Source organism: Syngnathus typhle, linkage group LG12 (assembly GCF_033458585.1).
Source record: "Syngnathus typhle isolate RoL2023-S1 ecotype Sweden linkage group LG12, RoL_Styp_1.0, whole genome shotgun sequence".
Classification (NCBI taxonomy): Eukaryota; Metazoa; Chordata; class Actinopteri; order Syngnathiformes; family Syngnathidae; genus Syngnathus; species Syngnathus typhle.
The window spans coordinates 3,866,269-3,893,194 of NC_083749.1; the positions used below are offsets into that span (position 1 = coordinate 3,866,269).

At 43.5% G+C, this 26,926-nt stretch overlaps 1 protein-coding gene across 2 annotated transcripts in view; it reads left to right on the forward strand.

Moving 5' to 3' along the window:
* The window catches only part of bcr (BCR activator of RhoGEF and GTPase), a 34,006-nt gene extending 10,146 nt beyond the window's left edge, over positions 1-23,860 (forward strand). For both annotated transcript variants that reach the window (XM_061292676.1, XM_061292675.1), the window contains exons 3-24: positions 11,351-11,535; positions 13,278-13,382; positions 13,556-13,741; positions 15,456-15,563; positions 16,040-16,100; positions 16,184-16,236; positions 16,343-16,483; positions 18,877-18,998; positions 19,154-19,319; positions 19,388-19,507; positions 19,669-19,744; positions 19,838-19,942; positions 20,210-20,284; positions 20,465-20,562; positions 21,029-21,160; positions 22,163-22,222; positions 22,351-22,460; positions 22,534-22,673; positions 22,749-22,883; positions 22,960-23,065; positions 23,348-23,510; positions 23,572-23,860. In XM_061292676.1, coding sequence (XP_061148660.1) covers positions 11,351-11,535; positions 13,278-13,382; positions 13,556-13,741; positions 15,456-15,563; positions 16,040-16,100; positions 16,184-16,236; positions 16,343-16,483; positions 18,877-18,998; positions 19,154-19,319; positions 19,388-19,507; positions 19,669-19,744; positions 19,838-19,942; positions 20,210-20,284; positions 20,465-20,562; positions 21,029-21,160; positions 22,163-22,222; positions 22,351-22,460; positions 22,534-22,673; positions 22,749-22,883; positions 22,960-23,065; positions 23,348-23,510; positions 23,572-23,661 — 2,537 coding nt within the window. In that variant the 3' untranslated portion in view covers positions 23,662-23,860. The remainder of the gene's footprint in view (positions 1-11,350; positions 11,536-13,277; positions 13,383-13,555; positions 13,742-15,455; positions 15,564-16,039; positions 16,101-16,183; positions 16,237-16,342; positions 16,484-18,876; positions 18,999-19,153; positions 19,320-19,387; positions 19,508-19,668; positions 19,745-19,837; positions 19,943-20,209; positions 20,285-20,464; positions 20,563-21,028; positions 21,161-22,162; positions 22,223-22,350; positions 22,461-22,533; positions 22,674-22,748; positions 22,884-22,959; positions 23,066-23,347; positions 23,511-23,571) is intronic.
* Positions 23,861-26,926: the final 3,066 nt, after the last annotated feature.

Sequence of the window (26,926 nt, forward strand, 5' to 3'; positions counted from 1 at the left end):
CGGCGTGGGCGTTGCGGTGGGAAAGCTTTCACCTTCATGCGGTGCACCCTCAGTTTGTTACAGCTGAGCCGCCGAAGAGAAATCCCTTCAAGGATCATGAAATTGTAAAAGGAATCTATTTTTACACCACGCGACTGGACATAAAATGGCAAATGCACGTCACGTGCAAGAAATGAGCAGCGCCGAATGAACGTCTAATTAAATCGGGCCTTGTGGTTGTGGCACAGTGCTAATGGCGACTTTTATATATCCAAGTCTGCATGAGCGTGCAGAGCGAGGACATAAAACGAATCTCATGAAAATCAGACGTCTTTATTTTGTTAACTCCAGCAGGAGTTTAGCATATTTATTTGGTTTGACATTTTCTCGCAGGGATCTTAAAAATGTTTTGCTTGGATTGTCGTTGAGTCAGTTAGCAAAACAGAATAGCTAGCTGTTAGCTCTCGAGCGCCGTGTCCAATTATCAAGACAAAATTGATTGACGCTACTGTTGCCGCTTCCACGAGTTGGAAGTTACCCAGTCAAACCTGTACTGTGTGTGTGTTTAGTGGAAAAGCAACATTTGACGCAGCGTCCTCATGCCAGTCGACAGACGTTATTTACCGTAACACGCACACGCATTGTTGGCATTTTTATGGGTCCATATTATGAATGAAGAATGTTCTGTCAATGCAAAACATACCTATGGCGGTAACTCACATAGCATTTAAAAACATGTGATGGGTAATTGTCATTATGGTTACACGTTTTACGAGTCGTGTTGTTGTGGTAGTTCAGGATGTCTGAAACATTTTGACTTTAGGGGACTTTTCAGAGAGACTTGTCTAGCTCAGATTAAAATGAATGTGGCATCTTGCCACAAATACTGCTGGAGCCTTTTTTCTGTCAGCCTCAGTGTTGTGATCAGAGTGACTAAATCTTCCCCACCGCCTGTGAGGATGTCTGCATGTCTTTTTACGACTTAAAGATGATTTGCCTAAGAAGCTAGTTTTGAGAAAAAAAAAAAAACATTCGTATGCCTGGAGTGTATTCTTGAATTATTGTTGCTTACAATGTAGCAGATAAAAACAGCCCCCCTCCCTGTCCCACTTTCAATAACTTTAAATATTTTAGATGTTTGACAACTTAACAGCAATTAAAAAAACAATTACTTAGATTTATTATTTATTTAGATATAAAACTAAGATTTTTTTATGACTGAATATTATATATTTTTTGTCTTATTTATTGCAGTGCCTAGGACATGTTAAGATGAACATTTTAAATCCGCCCCCCCCTTAGATGCCTCTTTGTCTCTCTCCTCACTCTGTCCATCACTTTACTTTTAAAATTCATGTCCCCCCCTGCTGAACATCTTACATAAGTGAATTAAAATGCAATGCAGCGCTTTTCTCATCGTGGGAGTTCTCTCCAGCAAGGGAGCGCATCTGATTCGGCCGTGAATCTGCATGTTTCGGACATGATTCAGCATAACCTTAATGTGAATCCAAAATGCCTTTCATTTCAGTGAGACACAATGCCGTAAGACTGTGTGTGTGTGCATATTCAAGCACTTAAAAGCGAGGTCTACTAAGAATATCCCTACTGAAGCATTCATTGATCTTGCTGACTTAACAGCTTGTGTAATTTAGAGGAGCTAAGGTTAAGAGTGATTGTGTTAAATGGATTTGGATCAACTGCACGACATTTTCTATTGCCATTTCCACACCAAAGACACATCTGGCTCCTTCTTCTAAATTGTATCGTTTTTAAAAGGAAAGAATAACAAAATTGGCCTTTTTTAAAAAAAAAACTAGCTAACGTGTTGAATTCCATGACTCAGCAAGTTTGAGTTTTGCTAACTCCTGGATCATGCTTTGTCTCCCTTTGAGTAATAAATTAATTTCGGAATTTTACTCTACCAAATATCGGAATCTGTTGGACTTTCCTGGTGGTGAGGCATTTCTAGATCTGTTTTGAAATGTTTCAAAGTTTGATGTTGTGATGAAGATGAACTGAATCTCACGGCGCTTTCCCACGACCTCCTGTATTTCTTCTATGACCACCCTTACTCCCCCCCCTCCTCCCCACTTACCTTTGTATTTGAATCCTCCCTAGTTTTGGGTATCAGTGGCCTACCATCGACGAAAAGTGGGTCACTCGCGGGTCTCAGCGAGCCATTATTTGTCGTCACTCGAGTGTAGCGAAGCCCCGCTGGCCTTTGTCTCACTTCTCAAAGGATAATAGTCTCCCTCTCTTTGCCCTCCACCCCCCCCCCGGCCATCCGTCCTTGACCACGGCTTGACTCAGCGCCGCCTCAGGCTCACTGCCAAGGGCCCGCTGTTCAGTGCTAAAAGGTGAATTACTCTGGCAAAATTGTCATTTTGTCCATGCGTGTTTGTTTACTAATTTGATTGACTTCCTAATAGGAGATGATGAGCTTGCTTTCGTACAAGGGGAAACAGAGAATACGAAGCGTTTGGGGATTTCAAGGAAGAATGTAAACTGAGAACTGTTGAGTGATTTTAAAAAGTCCAAAGTAAGCCGAGGTCACGAGTCCAATTACTCCTTTTGAGCACCCTTGCATTTTTAGTCGATCGTTCATCTTTCTGACAGTATTTTCCTGTCAAGACAAGGACCCTATTGATTTCTCCTTGGTTCTGTTTATAAGCAGTGCTATGCAAAAGAAAATACTGCCGAGTAGAGGAGTCGGGCCAAAGGACCCATTGGCACTCCAATGCATAGAATGTTGATCCAGGATTACTGCCATGTTGTTCAAGGATATTTTTTGTAATTGTTTGGTAATTCATGAAGTCAGTTTAGTTTTGCGTGGCATGTCAATGGGAAATCGCTCAGTAAAACAGATGTAAATATTGCAAGCGCTAATTTGAGTTACCGTAATTTTCGGACTATAAGTCGCGTTTTTTTCATAGTTTGGGTGGGGGGGGCGACTTGTACTCAGGAGCGACTTATATACATTTTTTTTTCACTTTTTTGGGCATTTTATGGCTGGTGCGACTTATACTCCGGTGCGACTTATAGTCCGAAAATTACGGTAATTGTTTCCATGCGCTCGGCTTCCTCTCTTGCCCTCGTAGATAAAACGCATTGTGAGCTGGATATGGGTCAGACCATCTCCTTTGACATGCATTGTGTGAGTTTTGAGTGTCTGTGTGTGTGGTGCACTGAGATTGCAGCAGTTTATTTCTGCTCAGTGTCACGGCGACACTATTAAGGTACAACGCGATTGTTCCGACGGCTCACACTCAAATGATAAACTTGTTTGAAAAAAAATAAATAAGTCAAGGCTGTCCCTGGAAAAAAAAAAAGGATTAGGTTTCCGTTCAGACCCTGTAAGGGCACATTATATGAAGAAATAGTTCTGGCTCATGTGCATTCTTCCCCTTTGGTCTCCTTCCTGCCGCCATCCTTCAGACGCTTCAGCGGCACAACAGCCACAAGGGAATCGTTGCAGTTGTGGTCACTCAAAGTTGATTTGAGGACCTTCGGGAGTCTCGGGCTTTAATTTGATTTTTGTTCTTGGGGCCACCATGCTATTTTCAGCTTGCCTACACTTTAGCCTCTTTGCAAACGGCCTTTTCTTGAGGGCTGCAGATGCGACTTGCAGTCAAGTCGTTCATGTTCCCTGGAAAAAATAAAAATCATTTGAGCTACAACTTTAAGAATGGAAGGCAAAATTCTTGGAGTACCTGATACTGTGCGAATGTCCCGATTTAGCAGTTTTGGAGTGTTTGTGAAGTGTTATAAATTGATGACAAACTGCATCATGTATCTTCTCTTTAAAAATACAAAACACAAGCGGCCCAGGGATCATCGCAGCCTTGTGGAAGAGAAGATGCTAAAAATACTCTGCCGCATCCCACTGTGTGTTAGCATCTCTTGTTTGTTTACCTTTGTGCATACGCTTGTGTCAGCTATTCAGGCGTGCCGAGTTTGCCTCTGGGTCAGAAGGATGTGTGCTTCCAGCTTAAACGCGTTTGCCTCTCGTGACGGCTTAATGCTCCGAGTATTGACGCTCGGAAGAAGAAAATGCAGTCCGCCTATCTGCTTTGCAAGTTAAGCAGGTTGACGGACGGACGGACGGAAGGAATTAGTAGCTCGCTTACAAGGGACGTCAATCACGTTGAGTCGACGGTATTGAACACAAACAGGAAGTGGGTAGCAAAATAAAATCGGTAATAAGACAACAAAGGCGAAGAGGCAGCTTTGAGATTGATCGTTTGGATTTATTAGGTGGTGTGTGGTTCATACGTAGCTACTAAATCCTTTTTTTGACGTTTGGTAGTCTTGGCTTATCCCCTGTGCTTCCATCTTGCTAAACACACACACACACACACGGTGGTTGGCTGCTCTGATTCATTGTCACACATACGCCTCACAGGCATGATGACTACTTTGTTCTTCTACTGCAGTTCCTCCTCTCGAGCTGTCTGCCGCGCCATGTGGCATTTTCGTGTGTGTGTGTTATATTTCTATCTTTCGTGCGGCACAGCCCTCAGCATCCCACCTTTTATTGTGCGCCTATTTTGGCTTGACCGCACAAGAAAAATACTCCATTGGCTTTGTGCACATCTGTCTGGCGGTGGAGTAACTGTGCACCATTTCCACGAGAATCCGCCCCACCCCCCAACCTGCTCGACCCACCGCACGTGCACACACCCTTTGAGAATTTGTCTTTGTGTGAATGTGTACAGCAAGCCCGAGGCCGCTCACTGCGAACACTTGACTCGAATAATGCGTGACGTTGATTTCATTTTTTTCTCATTTCACTTTTGTTGTCTTGGCTTTGCAAGTGCCTATTGGTCAGACATTTTAGTCAGGCTCCAGAGTTCTCATGATTATTTCCTCCTAGCCATCCTCAATGGGTTCTCCACGCAAACATTGTTTTTTTTTCCCAACTTGACTGCACTCCATTTCACAGATTCACCACCATTGTGTTTCTTGTTTTTCTTTGTGGCATAGGAAGCAGACACTGAGATTTCGATTTTTGTACGTCGATAAGAAAATGAGAATGGAATTCAGTCAAGGCTGTTTGTTTTTTTAGTCAAGAAAAAAAGGTGGATTTTTGCATTCACCCTTGAAACCGTGTTAGCTACGAGAGGACGGATAGCTACAGGCGCTCTAAAAGCACTTTACATGGCTGAATGCTCGCTTGTATATTGAAATAGCAGCCGTGGGCGTCCATCTCTATATATGCGATGCCATGCCCTCACCTGCTTGTGGTGTCACGTTACATAAGCATGCTAATGTTACCGCTAGCGCCACAATAGTATAAAAGCAAAACAAAAGCCGGGAAAAGACGAGTGGGGGCCTTAAGGTGACAAAAGATGATAAACATCATAGAGTGAGGAAAATGTGGTTAGAGACAGTTTCCTTATTATGTCTTTGAGCCTAAAATGTATATGTTTCCCCTCAAGGCACCAGACAAGAAAGTCACATGATTCCTCTGTGTGTCTATTGAGTACGGTGCAAAAGTGACGAGCACTTCTGACTCACACTTTTCAGGTTCAGGTTTGAGTCTGCTCCTGCCTTCCTTGTTGGAGCCCTATAAATAAAGGCTTTTTTATTTATAGTGTCCAGGCTGAGTGCCTGGAGGTGGAATTCGTATTTTTGATTAATATTTAACCCTCCTAAGAGCACCAAGCAGTACTCAAGGTCCTTTTTTTTTTTTTGGTTTGGTTTTGTTCACATGTTCATTGAAGGACGATTAATAGAGTGGTCAGATAAAAACATATATTGTTTTAAATGTGCGTATGACTTTTTATGTCATCTGAACTGACGGATTTCATTTGTTAATCTTAATCAATTACCAATGTATTAGCTTTGCTAGATTAAAGCGTGGCTGAAGGACACAAAGAATGATGGTTCCATCTGTTCTTCATAAGTCTGTTGTCTGTTTATTTTCTTCAAATAGTTTCTCTCTGCTTAAGCCATGTATTACGATTACATAATCCACTCTTCCTTTTCAGTGCATTATTAATGAGAAAAAGAGTAGGCAAGACTGTAAACATGCCACGGACGCTATTTCATAAGTGTGCTTCGGTTGAGAGGTTAAAAATGCGGTCCGGGACCAAAAAGATGCGGGTTTGATTCTGTCAACCGGCACAGCAATATCTAATCTGGGGGTTCTGTGGAAGAAAAAAGAAATCTACAGAGATGAAGCAGGATCTCTTGTGTGTTAGCCACACATGCTAAGTGCTGTGCTAATCCCTCTAAATATGAAATTCCTAATAGAAATTCTGAGATTAAATGCATCCAATAATAAATACCATGTGTGTATTATGAGGTTTGTTAGTTCACAACATTCTCTGTAGATGTTTCGGAAAGTTCGGCTTGATTAGGATAATCAAAAATATCCAAGTTGGGAAATTCTAATTAAAATAATTGTCCTTCCCTCTTCTAACGCTCTCGAAAATGGAAGGACAGATGCGCTCAACATGCAAATATGTTATTTCTACGATCATGTTCTTGTACCGCGTAGGTGTGAATTTGATCAGACATTGTCTGTGGGAGGCCGAGTGTAAGATACGTTGCCTATCTGTGAAGGCTTTTATCTCCATAATGACTCCACGTGAGTGTTGGATGCAGGTAATACGAAGCCGGGATGCTTCAAGCTGGCAGACAGCCAGACTGGCGCTGTGCCAGTTTTAGGACGCTTCACTATAGCCGAGGAGACGATTCAAACCCATTACATATTCACTCGGGATACTTTTTTCATTTTAACCACTTTACGACTAATCGTCGTGAATAAACTTTGTCTTTCAGTCTGGCAGGGGACCTAATTGCAAAAGAAATGCTCTCCTTGTTGGTGGTGGTAACCCTCGGCAACGGTTCCCCGGGAGACTGGCTTTGGCAAATCTCTATGGCCTGTTTAGCAAATTCCTAATTCGTGTCCCCTGAACGGGGCGGGCATAAAGCGCCGGCGGTTTATGGCCCTGAGCTGCGATGATGCGGCGCCTTGTGTTTGACCAGAGATTAAGCAGATTGAAGCTCTTTGTGCTGCCTCGGCTGTTTGTCCGTGATAAGTGTCCCGGCCGCAGGCCTTGGCGTCTCAAAGCCCTTCTGCGCTCGTTCGTACATGAGGCACGATTTAAAAGAGGATTTTACAACATGGTTTGGACGAGGTGTGTGCTCAGGTTTAAATATTTGTCAACTTCCAAAAGTATGCAAAAAATCGTGCCAATTCCATAACTGAAACAATCGGACTGATGACGCCGAGAAATAAAAAAAAAAATGTCATTGCAGCCGTTATGCGCTGTCAGGAAATGAACCAGGCTAACGATGAGTGATTTTTATTGATAATAGAATGTAATGAAGCTCCTAATCAGATTACGGATTATAATAAAAAAGGAAAATCAAATCATGTCGCACAAGACGGTCTGTGTGGAAGCACACGCTGCCTTTTTGGAACAATTTCTTACTTCAAAAACAACGCGTCAGCCTGATGTTTGTCTTGGAGAGGATCTCAAGAGCAAGTTACCTACGATACAAAACTCCCGAGATTCCCTTTCTTGGTCTCTGAGGTGAAACCACAACAGGAGCTCAATGCAAAATGTAAACACAAAAGACATGTCACATTGCTGATACGGCAAACTGTTGGGTGTTCTTGTCCAAGCCCTCGGTAAAAAAAGTGATTTGCCCTCGGCCGACTTTCAAAGTACAGAGTGTTGCTTATGGTTGGTTAGAGTGGGTGAAGTACCCCCCTCCTCTCTCAGCACGATCAAAGATAAAGTAAACGTGGAAACATGCAATTAGCGTCTCAATCCGATCCATCCTTTCTATTTTTACCCGGCGCATTTAAAACCCACACGACTTGCGAATGTTTTTTTTTTGCACACAGCCGTGCAGATTCAAGTGGCAGCTTTCAGCGTTGCTAAATGAATGAGCCGCCCTCGCAGCATCACACTCCGCCGCCACGGTGCTCATGATCCATTTTAAAGAGGGCGGACCTCAAAATTGATCAGCATCGACGCGGAGCGATTTAACCAAAACAAAAGTGTGACGAAAGCATATCCTGACGCAATAGGGAGCAATGTGTTGGTAGACCAGGAAAGAAAAGAAAAAAGAATATTCAGCAATATTAGCTTTTTTTTTTTTTTTTTTGAAGACATGATTTGAGGCCAAAACGTTTTATTCTCTCTTCTGACTTAAACCAAAGCCTCTTCCATATTTCACTAGCTTTGCCAGTAGAAAGTGCGTTCCATAGTTGAGATGGTAATTTGCCACGCTGTATTATTAATCAGAGTTTCTGCTGCTCATAAAAACGCCTCAGGACGGCTCATGCGTAATGAGGCTTTTTCCAACAAGACTCCAGCGCTTGACAGTGAAGACACGACAGACGCTTATGGAATCAAAGGTTCCTCTGGCGTGTTTGCAGACCGCGTTCTCCTCGAAAGCGAGCAAAAGGAAGCTGGAGAGCAAAGAGCGCGATCTGACGAGGATGTGAAACACTGTCCCGGGGAAGATGACAGAACTTCCACACACTGTTGCGTGTTTTGGGAGATGGACTCCCAACCTGTCAATCACCATTCCAACTGGACTTGTTGGGGAGATATGACCTGTTTTATTACCCAGTTTTTTTTTTTTTCCATCACTAAAGTGCAGGTATTCACTTTGTGTGGCCCCCTAATGAGGAAAAAACACATTTATCAAATTAACAGCCATCAAGTGCCTGCAACCACTCGAGGGGGGGGGGGGGACCAGAATCATTGCGCTGAAATTCAATTAATATCTTGGCGAGTGTCCCCGCCCCCCATCTTCGCTCTATCCTAGACGGGGGTTTTTTTTTTTCCTTCAATGCCTCAGCTTTCCACTGTCACTACCAGCCCCCCACTGCTTGGTGTTAAATTGTCTTTAAATTGGATACTTAACGGGATAAAGGAACCTCGCTCACACTATACATGAACTTGTTTTCAAGGCACAGGGATGTAAATTACCGCCTTAGTTTGGCTTGTAAATTGCAGTTCAGTGATAAGCGGATTTTTGTTGCATCTCCGTTCACTACCATTGACGGATATAGACGTCAAAGATCCATTTTAACCAGGCCAGTGATATTTTGTGGGGAGAGTCATTTTACCAAATTGGCTTTATTGACTTAAGGGGAAATTAAATTTCGCTTTAGTGTGTTTTGAGCATGCTAAGAGTTCTTTTTAAGATGGAAGATTAGCCGAGACAATCCACAGGGCCTCTGATCTGAATTGTACCACTTGAGTGGGGGGGGTGCATTAATGTGAAAGCTTGTGTGTGTGTATGAGGGTTGTGACTATATTAGCAGTGTTAAGATGACTGTTTTTCTCCCAGAGTCCCATAAAGGTGACGGCGCCTTGAACAGATTTATGGCAGCCATGTTGAGTGCCTAAGGGCAGGGGTGGCGGAGGGGACCTCATTGAGAATCTTGCGCCCCCCCTCTGTCTTTCATTTTCTCTCAAGCTTCATTTTCTCCATCTTGTCTTTGTTAATAATCATTTCCTCACTGATGAGACTTGAGAATCAGCAGCGGCTTGTGTCGTCTCCTTCTGCCGTTTTTCTGTTGACTTCCACCCCCCTTAATTTTTTTTATTCTCCCTCCAGGCAATGCTTGTCTTCTTTGTGCGAAGGTCACAGCTCTCTTGGTCTCAGTTGAACTCAGACAAGCCTTTTAATTGATGCTTAGCTCATTTATGGCTTTACGCTAATGCACTTTTGTGTGTGTGTGTGTGTACGTAGCCATTATAGCTCCGAGCCAAAACGTGTTCGTCACCATGTAAACCTTGGACGAGGAATGTGGGCGTGTTTGGACATTGATTGGTACGCTGCTTTTATTTTTATGCTTCAATGCAGAATTTGAAAGAAATCAATGCCTTGTCGGTCTTTCATGCAATCTGTTGGGAATTTTTTTTTTTTTTTGCTCTCTAGGCTTTTCTGTAGAGGGGGGTGGGCGGTTCGGAAGACACGAAGCGTGGGAGGAGGGGAATGTATGGAAGATATTGTGCTGCGAGGAGCATGAGGATGCCAGCTGTATGTGCCGCATCATCAGAGAAGGTTTAAAACAACACATTTTAGAGTGGCCTGCTTTTCATTGGACGATAATCTCCATAAATAAATAAAAAAGACAAATTAAATTAAAAAAACTACTGGTTGGCGCTGTTTGGCTTTTTTGGTCGTTTCCATGGAGAGGCAAGTAAATATTCCTCTGAAGCATTTAGGCAACACCGCCATGATTTATTTGTCACTTTTTCTTTCCATATTTAATTGACACTTGAGCATTTTTATTCACCATTGTGGTTTAAGCTCCCAGTCTGTGCTCCGTTAAAACCATGAGGTGGTCGCTGGCTCTAAAAAAAAAAAAAAAGTTGTATGGATGCTCTGTTTTTGGCCTGCGGGCACTAAAAGGCATTCCACACACAAACAGGCTCAGTGTGTCCCGTGACGACGTTTTTCCAAAGCTAGGTGGAAGGAATATGAAGTTGTGTAGCTATTTTGGAGAAACTGCATTGGCCTGATATTTCCAGACCCGCATTTGTGTTTTATAAATTCCACCACGATGACTTGTAATGGTAATACTTGTTAAGTTCTGGTGTGTTTGGTTCAAGGTTAGATTTTTAAATTTTTGTCTAGAGGCTAACTCCACAAACACACGTAGCCTCTATGTTGGTCCAGCATGGCAGACCGAGTGGGCAGCCACCACCCACAGCCAGTCGCGAGTATTTGGACCAAACGGTGGGTGGGCTGAAGGTCACATGTTATCTGGATGCACACACACATTGTTTTTGTCTCTTTTAGGGACCCGACATTAAGAAGGCGGAGTCGCTTTTCCGCTAATCGCTACGTTGGCGGATCTCACCTTGCATCGCTATGACTGTGTCCTTGAAGAAATCAATTTTGAACAAAAAAAAACAGACAAATGTTTTGTCTGTTTGTTTGTCAAACATCAACTTTTGTCCATTAGATTTGTTTCATTAGATTAAATATGATTTAAGCTACGTTTTGATCTCTTATTTCGATTGGTCGAGAAGGAATTATCTGTTTGCCTTTATTTTATCAGTCAAAAAGAAAAATAGTACCCTGCTTCTAACCCAATTTAGGATTTCCTGAGCTTGTTGAAGGTCTGCACGCTACTTAGCGGGCTCTCGTTCTTGCGCTTATCTGCAAAGTGTTTATGTGATTAGTCAGCGCATGGGAGGCCAGACCGGCTTTTTGGAGAAGTGATGCTTTGTTGCAAGTAGTAGTGGGAGGCGGCGAGTTAAATATTATTGGTGACTCTCTCAAGGATGCTTGAAGTTTTCCCCTCGGATGCTTTCCCAAAACTGCTGACACACGCCTCCAGGAGCTATTTTAACTCTCCAAAAATGTTTTTGTTTGTGATTGACAGACGGCCATTACACCGGGACTCCACCGTCTTACGGTTATGACGCCGACCGCGCCGAGGAGCAGCGGCGGCACCACGACATCCTGCCGTACATCGACGACTCGCCTTCTTCCTCACCTCACCTGAGCTCCAAGAGCCGAAGCAGCCGGGATACCCTCTCGTCGGGATCGCTGGAGTCCTCCAAGTCGGTCAGTGTGTTGAAGATCATTCATTAGTTTGCTCGTATGCAATTACCTGGTCCTGGTTCCAGTTTTTCATATATTGCTGGAACGATTTGATTCGATTCAGTGCCCTGGATGATTGACAGCTCATATCGGAGCGAAAGCCTCTAACCGTGCAGTTGTGAATCAACAATAATTGTCAACACTTCCTTTGACCTCAATACGTTCAGGAAGTAGGCTAATCTATTTTTACAGCAATCCAGTCTCAGCTGTAAATTGACGAGGAATCAAATCTGTCATTTGGGAGGATCTCTGCCTGACTTGCAGCCTCGGGAGCTGTCATCCGCAGATGGAAGTCATCCTTTTCCCCAGAGGCGGGCTGCTTCTCAACTCAGACGATAGACACATTTAACATTCCCAGATGAGCTAGTGCTTCCTTTAAAATGGGGGGGGTGTCACGAGATAGGCTAATAGCGCCTCTTGCTAGCGTGCCCTTGGAAAAAGTAATCACATCAGTGGTCATGAAGCAATATCAGCCCTACCAATAAATGACGACTCCGAGGGCAGCCCACCTTTGACCTGTCCCGTTTTTTGTATAAACAGGAGAAGAGATTTAGCCTCGATGAAATTCCCGCAGTCAGAGTTAGCATAGCCTTGATTTGCCCTCGTACAGCCGCCACATGCCCGTCCGCCGGTCTGCTTCGCCGACTGAGTCAGAACTCAGGCGAGCTGCGATTGGCTCTTCCTAGAGTTGAGGCTTGGTGACGTCCTTGTGATGAGTCATCACCATCTGAGGAATAGAAATAGTACTCCCAACTCGGCTCAATCTCGATGGAGGTGGTCAGTTGTTTTATGTGGGCTATGTGGTCTTTTTATTGAGTTTTAATTAAAAAAGTTCCATGACATTTCTTATGTGAGCTTTTTTTTTTTTTTTTTTTTTTAGTGATCATCAGAATGTGCAATCTCGTCAGATTTTCAGGCTCTTCTTATTTACTGACAATGAAAACTGTGAAATTAAGTAAACAGAAATAATTCCAGGTTGAGGAAAACACCATATTCCAGCCAGACACGCCGAGCGATGGGCAAAAATGTCGTTAGGGATTTCAACAAGCAAGGGTTGTCGGAAGTGGGATGCTAAACGGCTTAGACTACGAGAAATAGAAATGTTGAACGCTTAATAAAATGCATAACAGGGGCCATGGATTGCAATTTGAGCGTTAGTCGGGGCTGACGTTCTCCAGCACTCTGCGGGAAAGAGAAGCAGAGGTTAGCGATAATATTATTACCATCGATGCTGCTCCATTTCCAAATGCAGCTCCTGAGCCGCAGCTACTGTGATGGGCATTTCAATACATTTGAATAATTTGACGCCGATGTTTGACTCTGAAAATTATTTGGTGCACCTCTGTATTGTACTTTTTTTGTTTATATCGTGTGTGTGTGTCTTTTCTCATTCATTCACACACAGGTATTTATACAACAACCTTCCTCCTCCTCTGGGACATCCTGCCTGTTTGAGTTATTTCAAAGTTCACGGCAAAGCAAGGCAGCCCGAGGAATCTCGCTATCTGTCTGTCTGTTTTCTTTCATGATCGTTCTCCTCGGCGAGCTTTGACCGGCCCCGCGGCGGCGGGGAAGTCAGGATGAAGGATTTTGAGAAAAAGTGTAGCGCTTCTGATTATGTTTGGCTGTTATATATTGAACATGTTTGGTCGGGAAAAAAAAGAACCTGAGGCTTGTATTTTAATGGGTGTCTGTCTGTGTTGTAGACGGAATGTGACCTGGAGAAAGGTTTGGAAATGAGGAAGTGGGTCCTGTCTGGGATTTTGGCCAGCGAAGAAACATACCTCAGTCACCTGGAGGCACTGCTGCTGGTGAGATTGCACACACACACACACACACACACACACGACTCATTTCCTCTATTTACCAATCGTCGCTAGATCAGCTACTCATCCAGTCTGAGATATTTTCAAACTTTGGCCCATAAAATCTGCCAAGAATGGGAAACTTTGTCCAAGTTGAGATCTCTGTGTCATATTTTCAGCCCATGAAGCCTTTGAAAGCGGCGGCCACCACGTCGCAGCCCGTGCTCTCCGTGTCCCAGATCGAAACCATCTTCTTCAAAGTGCCTGAGCTCTACGAGATCCACAAGGAGTTCTACGACGGCCTCCTGCCCCGCGTCCAGCAATGGAGCCATCATCAGAGAGTCGGGGATCTCTTCCAAAAACTGGTGAGGCTCCTCGCAAACTGTCACGCCGATGATGTCACAGCCGCACGTAGAAGACCCGCCCGCTCCTCTTAATCACTCCCACAGCGTCTCAATTAACCCGCCACAGTGAATCGGTTGTTAATTCTCTCCCGAAATGCTGTTGGCCTCATTCGGCCCCTTTTTTTTTTTTTTTTTATCCGCCCCTCTCACCCTCTCATGCTCTAGCGCACAGAGGGAGGCGCAAGCTTGTTTCACAATGCTGCCTTTTTTTGGCCTCGTGCAGCTGAGACCGCCGCTGCTGTGTGTGTGTGCTTTGTGTCTCAAAGACATAGCTCTCTCACACTCGCTCGCTGGCTCTCGTCGAATATTTCTTTCCTGCCATCTCGTTACCTTCCTTCCTGCCTTCACTCAGCCAAAAATTAATCTCGTACGAGGGCGATGTTGCAGTCTAGCCCGAAAGTGTCGACGCAGCACTAAAATAATTACATCTCCCTTCTCCATTGCTCGACAAAAAAAAAAAAAAAAAAGTTTAACGGCCTTGACCTCTGTGGAGCAGTACTAAAATGTTATAGTGTAAAATATGACCTGATTACGAACAGACGGCTTGTGACCCGTGGGAAGTACTCGGGGCGCCATTGTACCTGCAGTTCCGGGAGGGGAGGGGTGGAGCACCAGCGACCATCTCACCATTTTACGCTCAAGCGTGATGTAATTACAGTTTCAAGCTCCACAGTGTCTAATCAATCATTCACTCCTCTTTGACACAAAATGTCGTCGACGAGCATTTACTTGCACGGGTTCTTCCGCTCTCCCTTCAGCTGCCGCTCATTTGCGCATTTTACCATAAAATAAAAGTCGACACGACAGCGGCCGCATTAGAGGATGAGATTAGATGAGATGCCGAAGGAGCGAGGAACGTAGGCGGAGATTTTTATGGGGGAGGCGTCTCGAGCCGAGTAAGGGTGGCAAGTGGATTTAAGGATCGTAGCTTAGACGGGGGGGCTTAGGGATCATGAAACATCAGAAGCAGGAGGAGGAAGAGAAGAAGCAAAGCGTCGGTGACAAGTCATGAGCACGAGCAAGCAAGCTGAAAATAGCGTTCAATTACACCGCCGCTGCTGCTCCTATATGCAAAATGAAACTTTTTATTACTATTTTAAGTGTGTTTCTTTATTTGGTTTGTATTCCAAAAAAAAGAAAAATACAAGTGATCTATTGAGCCATGCTAACAAAAAAAAAGAGCACAAACATTGTGTAGCAAACTTGTGACCACACATTCCTCCCAAAATCAATTTTCACACACTGCCGTGACGGCAGAAGCTGGTTGAATTTGGGGTCATCGTGCCATTTCCCTGATTACTCCAGTTGATGCACACTCAGGTTTTTAATACTTTGCAGCGGTCCGGCAAAGGAAATGCATCAAAAACGTCCAAGCTCATTTCCAGGCTAGGGAACTCTGCAATTAGTTAAATTATGTCAAATTTCAGCTCCCTAAATGTGCTTTTAGAGCTTCAGTCACACACGCGCTTGGGAGTCGCTATGGCAACGGACACCCTGTGAGGTTGCCGTGGTTACATGCTGTTGTTGTCATAAGAAATTATAATTAGGAAGGCGTCACTCACAATGTCCAAACATATATTTTTCTATGCAAGCCAAATTAAAGAAAATATGTTTTTGTCCAACCTATAGTGAAAGACAATTTGAGTTGACTAAGATGTGCTCTTCTCTGTTTCAGGCCAGCCAGTTAGGCGTCTACAGGGCGTTTGTGGACAACTACGAGCTGGCGGTGGAGACGGCCGAGAAGTGCTGCCAAGCCAACACGCAGTTTTCTGAAATCTCCGAGGTAAAACATTTTCAAATTGGGCTTAAATTGACATTGAAAATATGGAAAAGGGAATCAAGCAGACATTATTATTCTTATTATATTATATTATATTATATTATATTATATTATATTATATTATATTATATTATATTATATTATATTATATTATATTATATTATATTATATTATATTATATTATATTATATTATATTATTACTATGAGTCGTATATCTACACTTCTAAACTTGATGGAATGAAAAAAACCATTTGCAGTCTAATGGCCCACTCATTAGGCAATATGGCTCCCACTTTTTCGAAGCATACATCATCATGGGGCTGCTCTCTCCGTGCACAATGATTTATCTGCAAGCGTTGTTAATGGAGTGAGGGGTGACGCATGACTCTGAGCCACCCGAGCAAGATGGTGGCTCCGAGGGTGGCATCATTGAGCGGTCCCGCCGCGCCTTTGTCTCAATTCGCCGTCTTCCAAACAGAACTTAAAGGTGAGAAGCCCCAAAGACTGCAAGGAGCCGACAGCAAAGAATTCCCTCGAGGGTCAGTCGTCCTCATTTGTTGTCGTTTTATTGGGTTCAATATGGATGGGAATGTTGAAACTTTTTCCTCTGTATTCTCCACAGCTTTGCTTTATAAACCGGTGGACAGAGTGACGCGGAGCACGCTGGTGCTTCATGTAAGTCAAATAAAAAAGCCTCGGATAAAATCATGTTTATGTTGGTCATTATTCCGAATTCGATTCAGCTATTCAAAGTTTACATTTTTTTTCCCCCCACCCTCAGGATTTGCTCAAACACACTCCCACTAGCCACCCCGACCACCCGCTTCTCCAGGACGCTCTACGCATCTCCCAGAATTTCCTGTCCAGCATCAACGAGGAGTCCACACCCCGCCGCCAGCTGATGACTGTCAAAAAGGGAGAGGTGGGACATTTCAAAGCATTAGCTTCCCCCGCCACTATTTTTGTAAATCCCTTCTCTTCAATTATGTGCGACCTGATGATGTCATAAGCCCGCCCTCCAAATAACCTTGAAATCACCATTAAAAGGAGAATAGCCTCTAGCGTGTCGCCAATCTGCAGCCTAACGCGGCGCTCATGCCCTTATATGGTCACACTTTGGTTGGCTGCTCCAAGGAGAAGGGGGGCTCATCCTCCACTTGCCCATTGTGGTTTCCCAAGCGCGTACCCCCCCCCCACACACACACACACACACACACAACGCTGTCTATCATCCCTTGACATGACTTGATGCACATGATTGGATGCTCCTTGATTGAAAGCTTTCGTGACACGGCCGTACATAATGTCGGTAATGACCCACCAGGCCGCCGCTCCGGCGGGTCGAGCCCTACTTAATTATTCATAAAAGGAGGGGGGGGGGGGAGCAGTGGGTGAAGGAAAAAAAAAAACCCTGAGATGGCTCCTCCCCTTTCTTACATGCAGGTTATTGCTGCACCCTCTGCAAAGACACACGCATTTGCTGCTTGCCCCGCCCCCTTTTGTATTCCTACTGGACTCACTTCCATCCCGGTCTGTCCACACCAGACATCAAATATTTATGATAGATACATGAAAGCTGCACAAGGAAATCAATGGTGCTCATTATATTGCTACTCACTGTAGCTTGAGTACAGTATTGGATATGCCCGAGGTTATTAAAGGTTAGACAGACGCCAATCATTGGCCAGTTTGAAGCCAGTGGAGAAGACGCTTCATTAAAATCCAAATGATGATGCTGCCAAATTGTGTTACTGCATTCGATGTGTACCTAATGAAGTGGCCCTCTGTTTACGTAAAGCCCAAATGCACACAGAGCGGCTGGCTCTATTATGTCACGAGCACGTGCGTGTACTCACGCTCCAGCTTGTGTAAACACTTGGGCCCAGAGATGTCCCTCCAAGCGTGCGTTGGGTTCTAAAAATACATGTGGATTTTGTAAATTCATGCCATTACTCGGGTATACGCTCAGCGAGGCCGCTTCAGGAGACGTCAATATTTAATCTGCGCTCTCTGCAGCCGGGCTTTCTTAGTACACACTGTCCGCATTCCTCTTAGCTTTTTTTTATTTTTATTTTAAGTTTGTCTTCCCACTCGCTCACGTTTACATTTATCACGACTCGATGTGTAAAAGATGAGTCGTAAAATTATCAGTGAGTGGGACACCCAGCGAATGAATAAAAGCTGCTCTCGAGATTTTTGAGTCCGAGCCAAGTCCTCGCTGACCCTCATTTTATGTTGTTTGCTGCAATCAATTTCCCGTTCGCTTTTGTCCAGTCCATTTTTTTTAAACGATGTCCCTCGCAGCCGAGATTTTCATCCGATTTTCATTCTGATCTTTTCCTCGGACCAATTATTGCTTTTCGATGATAAACAAGCAAAGATGGTCACAGAGATTACATGGTGCAACAAAAGATGATGACGACGCTCATTCTCTTTGTCTCAGCCAGGTCTCCCTCCTCAGGTGGGAACACTGCGGCGGAGCTCTTTTGTCAGCTCTTTGCTTTCATTGAAAAAAGAAAAAAAAAACAACAGACACCGTATTCTTTTCAGTATGTTCTGGCGGTGACAGTATGTGTTCTTGATGGAGGTGAGGGGGTTGCATCGTTGGGGGTGGAGGAAGAGAGGATGGTGGGAGGACGTGAAGATGAAGATGATGATGTAATCCCTCCAGAACGTTTGTGATGTCATCCTTTGAGACAAGTAGAAAAACATAGAAAACAAATGTTAGTATAAATTGGTGTCTGGACATAAAGATAGAAGACCAAATGTAATTAAAATTAAAAAAAAAACACGAGTTATGTAAATTTATATTTATTTATTCTTACCCTAAAGCCGCTTGATAGCACTGTGAAAACATAAATGCTTTCGTATAAGCGTTCAAATTTGGTTTTGTTCTGCTGGCTGTAAATGTCATTCTTGTCAAACGTTTATCTTGACCACACCGCCCTCTTTGGATCATGTTTAGTATTGCACCCTCATTACATAGTCTGACATCAGTGAGATGGCCAGAACACCCAGAAAAAAAAAATCTTACCTTCACTCTTCCCAAAATTACCTTTCACCATTCAGAGAACATTCTTCAAGGTATTATATCACATTGATTATTGGGATAAATTGTTTAACCTTTTGTACTGAATAGAGAATCAATGGGGGCGGGGGGCGGTTGTTTCTTTGTTTCGAGTGTCAATGGCTGCAGTATCAAATGTTGGGGTTGTGAAAATTATATTTTTGTTTTTGATTCCTAGGTAAAATAGAGATAATGATCCCGTTCAGGAGTGTTTACTTACTGTCTGTGTCTTTGTTTCCAATCGACAGAATCGCCAGTTACTGAAGGACAGCTTCATGGTAGAGCTGGTGGAGGGCGCCAGGAAACTGCGACACGTCTTTCTCTTCACCGACCTGCTGCTCTGCGCCAAACTGAAAAAACAAATTGCAGGGTAAGAAAAAAAAAAAGACAGCTTTTTCGAGAAATTAGTCATCCAAGTCAGCACATCTTGAAAACACAACGTACACCATGTTCCAAGGTTTACTCTAAAATCCAACTACAACATAGCAGAAATGTATAAACTGAAACGCCTTTTTTCCTCAACAGTAAAAACCAACAGTATGACAGCAAGTGGTACATCCCGTTAAGCGAGCTCACCTTCCAGGGCCCAGAAGAGGCCGAACCCCTCACAATCCCACAGGTCCCAGATGAAGAACTGGATGCCATGAAGGTGAAGATCTCACACCTGCGCAGTGAGATCCAAAGGGAAAAGGTAAACCAGAAAACAAAAAGACTCTTTACCGAAATGTTTTTTGCTGAAATGTTTTCATCGCATCTCAGAGAGCCAACAAAGGTTCAAAGGTCATCGACCGCCTCAGGAAGAAGCTGTCCGAGCAGGAGTCGCTGCTGCTCTTAACTTCTCCGAGCATGCATCTCAGAGTCTACAATAAGAATGGCAAGGTAAATATATAGATTTGGGATTTCCATAATGGTGTTCCTCAGGGCTCTATCTTCAATCCCCTCTTTTTTGTCTACTTTGTTGTAATTTGCATGTTGGATCTTCTTCAGCAAGACTAGTCATGACACGTCTGTCCTCACAAATCATTTATGTCGCGTTTCAGAGCTACAGCTTTCTCATTTCATCCGACTACGAGCGTGCCGAGTGGAAGGAGCTCATCAAAGAGCAGCAGAAGAAATGTAGGATTTTTTTTCCCTCAACCCGACATACAGCCTGATCTTTTTTTTCCCCATTCTCCTTCTAAAATATTTTTTTCACCATTTCTTTTCAAGGTTTTAAAGCCGCTTCCTTATCTTCCATGGAGCTCCAAATGTTGACCAACTCTTGCGTCAAGCTCCAAACGGTCCATCACGTCCCACTTAGTGTCAGTAAAGAAGGTGAGAGACTTGCTGTTGTTGTTTATCCAACTAAGATTGCATATCCAAATGAGATGACCTAATTCCTAGTCTCACATTCTATTAAAACAACAACAACAATTTGTTTCAATATTAAAAAAACAATGTCAAGCTAAATGTTTGATGCAGTGCAGAAATATTAGCCCGCATGGTCTTCCAGCACAAACACAGATCGGCATGTTTTTCTTAATGCTTCCTCTCTGTTTATTGTATCCTTTTTCCATCTCTCTCCTCTGACTGTTTTTCCAGAGGATGAAGCCCCGGGTCTCTGCGGGTTCCTGAATGTAATCGTCCACTCCGCCTCCGGCCTCAAACAGAGCTTGAGTGAGTCATATGGGGCAAAACCAAACAGATCAAACCAAATTAACGTTAAGTTCTCACTAATTGACTCGACCGAGGACTCGGGTTCAAGATAAATGCCGCCTTTAGCTGTTAGTCTGGTACTTTTATCATCATGATTAAATCTTCCGACCACTTGATGCCAGTTTAATATATTTCTTGCAGATCTCTATTGCACATTGGAGGTGGATTCTTTCGGCTTCTTTTCAAACAAAGCCAAGACGAGAGTGTATCGATACACCACTGAGCCCAAATGGAACGAGGTGAGCAAGCTTAGCACAAACGGTGTTTGTCGTTCCTGTCGACAATCACGGTGTTATTATATTAAATAACCCAAGCGTGACGTGCGCGGCCCCCGCGAACATATAACGCATTTAGCGGATGTTCACGTCAGCTGGATGTGGGAAGTCGGACCCAATCGGCTGCTCGGGGGCATCTGCAATGAAATGTTTTGCCGTCAAAGTCTCCGAGGAGTTTGTTCAGCAGAGTGGAAGTAATGGCAGCTAATGAGGAGCTGCTGGTGATGACTCGCATCTGTCCTAATGTGAAGCGAACCCCGACGCCATGTGCCAACCATATGCGGGAGGGAATGTTGATTTTTGTATGTCGCCGAGAAAGATGCAAAATGCGTCGATAGGTTTTGTATTGCGCTGATTTGGACCCCCCCCCCCCCCCCCCCAAAATATTTATGGCTCTATCAACACAGATGTGTTTTCTTGCCCTCGCCAGGAGTTTGAGATCGAGCTGGAGGGCTCGCAGACCCTGCGGCTGCTCTGCTACGAGAAGTGCTACAATAAGAGCAAGCAGAACAAAGAGGACGGCGAAAGCATGGACCGCATCATGGGCAAAGGACAGATCCCGGTATGACATGACGTCACCTTGCGTTCCGCAGAGCCCGCCGTGACTCATTCCAGGCGGCTTATCTGCAGCGCCGCCGCCGAGCATGAAATTCACGTTATTGTCCCGTGAATGACTTAAACCGAGCGTGAATCGTCAGATTGGATCACTTTGCCGTCATTATGTAATGAGGGGACACTCGGGGGCGGATGGACTGAAGGAAATTGCCCTCACAGGAGCAGAATTGAAATGTTAATAAGCGAGTTTCTTTGGGGTTATAATGAGGCAGGAAAATCAGAAGTAGTTCTCATAGAATCTTTAACAAGAGGTTTGGATTTTCATTTTTTTGTGAAGGTCCCACATTGAGCCGTCTCATCTCACACTTGCATTGCACAGAAGGAAATTATACTAATAATAGTTAGACGTCACAAGCTGATAGAATAATAATAACAAAGGAGGGAGAAATATAGTTAATTAAATTTGCAAATGGGGTGCATGATATTTTACAGAAAAGACCTCAAATCTGTGATTGCATCTACTAGGATCGCGTTGCTCAAAGTGAATGACAGCGCTCTCTATTGGTAGCTCTTGGCACACAACCACTGCACAGATGATGTCATTCCAAGCACAATGATCTGTGCAAATCCTAACAAAAGGGAAAATGCTGCACACAGCACTGCATGATTTTGTCCTTAAAACAACACAATTTGACGTATTGGGAAAGTGGCTTGTATTTCTTTTAGACAGTGAAACAACACCATGCAGGTCAGACAATAGAAAATAAAGCTGACACAGGCAATTCCTGATACTGTAATGTGTACTATTAAAGCCACAAATTGAAAATATGCAATTTTATTGTATTTAGTTGCAATACAAAATGTTCAACTGTAAAAAAAACATTATTTTGTCGATGTAATTATTGCTAGTTAATTTTTATTTATTTTTTAAATTCTTTTGTTTATGTATTTATTGCAAAAACAATAGTCACGAAAATAATCTTTCTTTTTTTTTTTTCCCACCATTCAGCTGGATCCTCAAGCTCTCCAAGGAAAAGACTGGCAAAGAACTGTCATTCCAATGGACGGGGTACGTCAATAAAACTTTTCTCACACTTGACCCCCATCTTTGGCACATTCTGCATTCTTGCATCAGTCAAAACGTACTCCTCCTGTCACTTGGTGCTTTCTAACCCGAGTCCCAACTTCCTGCGGCAGATCGAAGTCAAACTATCCATAAAGTTCACCAGCCGCGAGTTCAGCCTGAAGAAAATGCCCTCGCGGAAACCTATGGGGGTGTTCGGGATCAAGATCTCAACCGTTACAAAGTGAGTTTGCGTCGTGCAATGTTTTTATCCATGATTGGATTAAACTTGTTATTTTGTGCATATTTCCATCCAGACGAGAGCGTTCCAAGGTGCCCTACATAGTCCGGCAGTGCCTGGAGGAGATCGAGCGGAGGGGAATGGAGGAAGTAGGCATCTATCGAGTTTCTGGAGTGGCCACCGACATCCAGGCCCTCAAGACGGCCTTCGACACCAGTGAGTAGACCTCAACGACGTTTGGATAAAAGTATCGCGGTGACGCCGTCATTGCAAAGTGGCTTTCCCGCGTAGATCACAAAGACGTGTCGGTGATGATGAGCGAGATGGACGTCAACGCCATCGCCGGGACCTTGAAGCTGTACTTCCGAGAGCTGCCGGAGCCGCTCTTCACCGATGAGCTCTACCCCAATTTCGCGGGCGGCATCAGTGCGTTGACCTTTCGTCAATTCGGTTCACCGTTCGGGAAAAACAGTTCATTTGTGATCGTCTTTTTGTTCCGCAGCTCTCTCGGACAGCGTCGCCAAGGAGAGCTGCATGTTGAACCTGCTGCTGTCGTTACCCGAACCCAATTTGGTCACCTTCCTTTTCCTCTTGGACCACCTGAAGAGGTACAAAAAAAAAGTGGATCATTTTCATAATCTCGTTTCCTCACCTCATTTGGAATTTGATTATGCGGCGGCACTCACTTCAATTGTCTGATTTCACGCAATCAGATTCAAAGCTGCGGGGGCGATATCAAACGACATCTGCATATGATCTTTTGGTTACCATGGAGATTTGGCTTAATTAAAAAGCTTGAGTGTCACGTGGGCGTCAGCACAATGCGAGCTGTGAAAATGTGACACGTGGGGGTCTGTCGTGTTCTCGTGACATTGTGTCTTCTGTGCCAGGGTGGCGGAGAAGGAGAGCGTCAACAAAATGTCGCTTCACAACCTGGCCACCGTATTTGGCCCGACGCTGTTGAGACCCGCCGAGAAAGACAGTAAAATCCCCAGCAACCCCACACAGCCCATCAGCATGGGGGACAGCTGGTCCCTGGAGGTCATGGCACAGGTTAGTTGTCTCAGTACTTGGTATCGGTGCATCCCAAACATTTCTATTCCAATTTTTACAGGTCCAGGTGCTGCTGTATTTCCTCCAGTTGGAAACCATTCCCACACCAGATAGTAAACGACAGAGCATCCTCTTCTCCACGGAGGTATAGAAACGACTGTGTTTACCTCAAGCACGATGTCTCAATGGAGTACGTTTTTTGAATTGACTACGTCGCGTAGGAAGGATTTTTTTCTCTCTTGGGAATCTCCTTCTTTCATCTACATTCCTCTGTTTTTCTCCATATTAGTCAACAGGGAAAAAAAAAATCCTGCTTGTTATGTGTTTTTATGTGATCTGGGCCTCAATTTGTCAGACAATGGTCAAGTGAAGACTTGGGACAAAACGTGTCTGTCCATTTCAAACCAGACTTCATCTCAGCACATTTTTCCCCCCAAAAAGGATGAGTGGAATTGCGGAACTATCTCACGGCAGGCCTACAGAAGTTGTTTACTGTAGGTCAAGGCCAACGCAGCAACTTGAAGGACTTATCAAAGGAAGGTGTTTATTCCTCATGGACGGCAATTTCACCACCTGCAGTTTGTGTCCGACCACAAAGGAACATTCTGTCTCTCTCTCTCTTTGTGTGTCTGTTAGCTTAACTATCCGGGAAGCAATATATTTTCTATCATGGGAAATTTTCCCTCCTCCTTGTCACATCCTGTCGCTCATGTGTTCCTTGTTGTACATAATCTTAATACCGCTATAATCTAAATTGTTAAATGTAATTTATTCCAGGGTCTCGGAGAAGAGACTTTTTTTTCTACGTGTACTTTAAACGGTTTGATTACAGTGGCGGCTAGCGGTTAGCCTTGACTTGAAGCCTTGCGGTAAATAAGCAGGAATTTAGCCTTGTTGTTTTAGATACTCCCGTTTCTTGCTTGTTCCAGAAGGCGACAGCGACACAAGCTTTTCTCACGGTCTTTGACATCCCGTGGCGGTGAGTATAACGCCATATAGTTCGGCAAGTTTTTTACGTCATCTCATCTCTGGAAGTAGAAGTGCATGTGTGAGTAGCACAGATGCGGTCCACTCACAGTTTCTGGAGAAGTTTCTCGATTTTTTTTTAAAGCCGCAGTGATAGGTTTGGAGAGTATATGCGCCCCGCTGAATGTACGTGCCGAACAAAAAGGAAACTGCACCATAATCACGTTGTCACATCATGTGGGTCATTGAAAGAAACATGTCGTCACTGACCGAGTGACTACTTTTCATTATACTCAGACAGTCGATCTATTTTCCACATGTTAAATGGGTTAATAATGCCAAAAAATACATTATACATACAATACATAGTATTAATTTGTGAAAAAAATACTAGAGTGACCATATTTGGACATGAAGTGTCCGGCACTGGCGGAGCTAGAGGGGGGATGAGAGGGCATTGACCCCCCCACCCCCCACCCCACCCCCACCCCCCCAAGGCCAGATAATTGAGTTTTGGTTAGTTTCCATTTTCTCTTTCAACATTACTACCCATTTGGGGGATTTATAAATTTCTTATTTTGTTTTGTTTAGTTAAGTCAACAATGAACATGCAGGCATGTTATTTATTTTGTTGTCCCTAGACTTAACAAGTCGATCCCATTACAGGCCCTTTTGCATTGTATAGTCACTGCACACTATCGTTAGCAACAATTAGTTGATTGCTGTTTTTTTTTTAATTATTTTTTATACACATTCTAACTTATTTTTGTGTCTCATCCACTTAGAACCGGCCAATGGGTCCATTTTAAAAACTCGTCCCTTCAGCACAAAGCTTGTCATTTACATTCATAGTAAAGCATCGTTTGTGTTGTTGAGCAAGTTATGGCTCACATTTTTGTGCTTCAACTTGATCATTTGAGCATATCAAATCTTCGAAACGCACGTGCGTGAATGACTACTTCATTCGGACATTTTGTCACGCCATCCGAGTGGATGGAAGCACAATTGCAATAGCGTGTCGGTCCGTTTCTCTTGATTGCCACCGTTGTTTACTAGCACATATTTTGGCCTTGTGTAGCAAGCGCACAATTTCAAGATCCGCATCGGAGGACACGCAGCGACATCCGTCCCGATTGCCTACACCCCTTTGACCCTGTCGTGCCTCTACGCAGATTTTTTTGTTTAGCAAGAAATCACTCCTGTTGCCTTTTTTTCGCCGAAAACAGCCACACATCTCTTCTCAAGACAGGACCTTTGAAAAATCGGTCTTCTCTTTTAAGGACCACCCTCGTTCTCACGCCGATGCTGTAAATTGAACTCGTAAATGTTAAAAAGGAACGAAGGATAGTCCAAATTCTTGCCTGTGTCCTTACTTTAGCTCCTCTTATGCCTTTTACTTCTATTTATTTAATAAGCTTTGTTCGAGTCTTTCAATAGAAAGTCCGCTGGGTCTATTTATTTGTAAAATCTTGAAGGAATAAATTAACGGAAAATTAAAAGGGGGGGATGCACTTATTTGGAAGTGTCACCACCGCCTGTTTAAATGACTGAAGTTTGTCACATGTTCGTCCCGCTCGTAATTCCAATCAAAGGGTTTTGTTTTTTGTGCCGGAAAGGCGAGCTGAAGCTGGAACACGAATTATGAATAACTTTCCAATTCCAAAATTCCACTTCAGTGTTGTTCTGGGAATGCCGCCAATCACAGACTGTCTTTGTATCCCCACCCCGTCTTGGATATTTGGACCCTCGTTCTCTATTTGGCGTTCTGTTGTACAAAGTTATACTGTACTATGAGGACAAACATGTTTGGGAAAAATTTGCAGCCAATGTTTGTACACAAATGTTTAATAAAATCTCCTGTATCTACGTACATAGTGTCCAGGAAGCTGCGTGTTCTTCCACTTAGCTTTCCGTCTTTTTATGATTGTCATTATTGATTGGAAAAATCATGACGCGTCAGTGTATGGGTAGCACTTTACACATTGACGCTGCTGCACATTCATTCTGACCTACTTTCTACTGCAGTGTTTGTCAAGTACCGCAATCAGAACCAATTGAAATACAGTAGGTCAACATGGTCATGAAAAACATGGCAGAGATTTTAGAACCAAAATTATTTTTGATTCCTAAAAATAAATGTATACTTTAAAAATGTTAAACAAGAAAAAGGTATTGAGAGAAAATATCAAATGTATTTTTTTGATAGTGCATTTAATTGAGTGATTATTTCACCTACCACTAGAGGGAGCCCACACAACACGAGTGGTACTCTTATCGCACTTTCACTGGTCTACTTTATTATATATATATTTATATATTTATTTATTCATTTACGGAAAGGAGAAAAGTTTTCTTAGTATCTAATCACTAAGGGAGGTTTAACAGGTTTGTCTCTTTTATAACTTCAAAATAAGCGTTTGAGTTCGTGTGTTATTTTTGTGTGCTTTTTT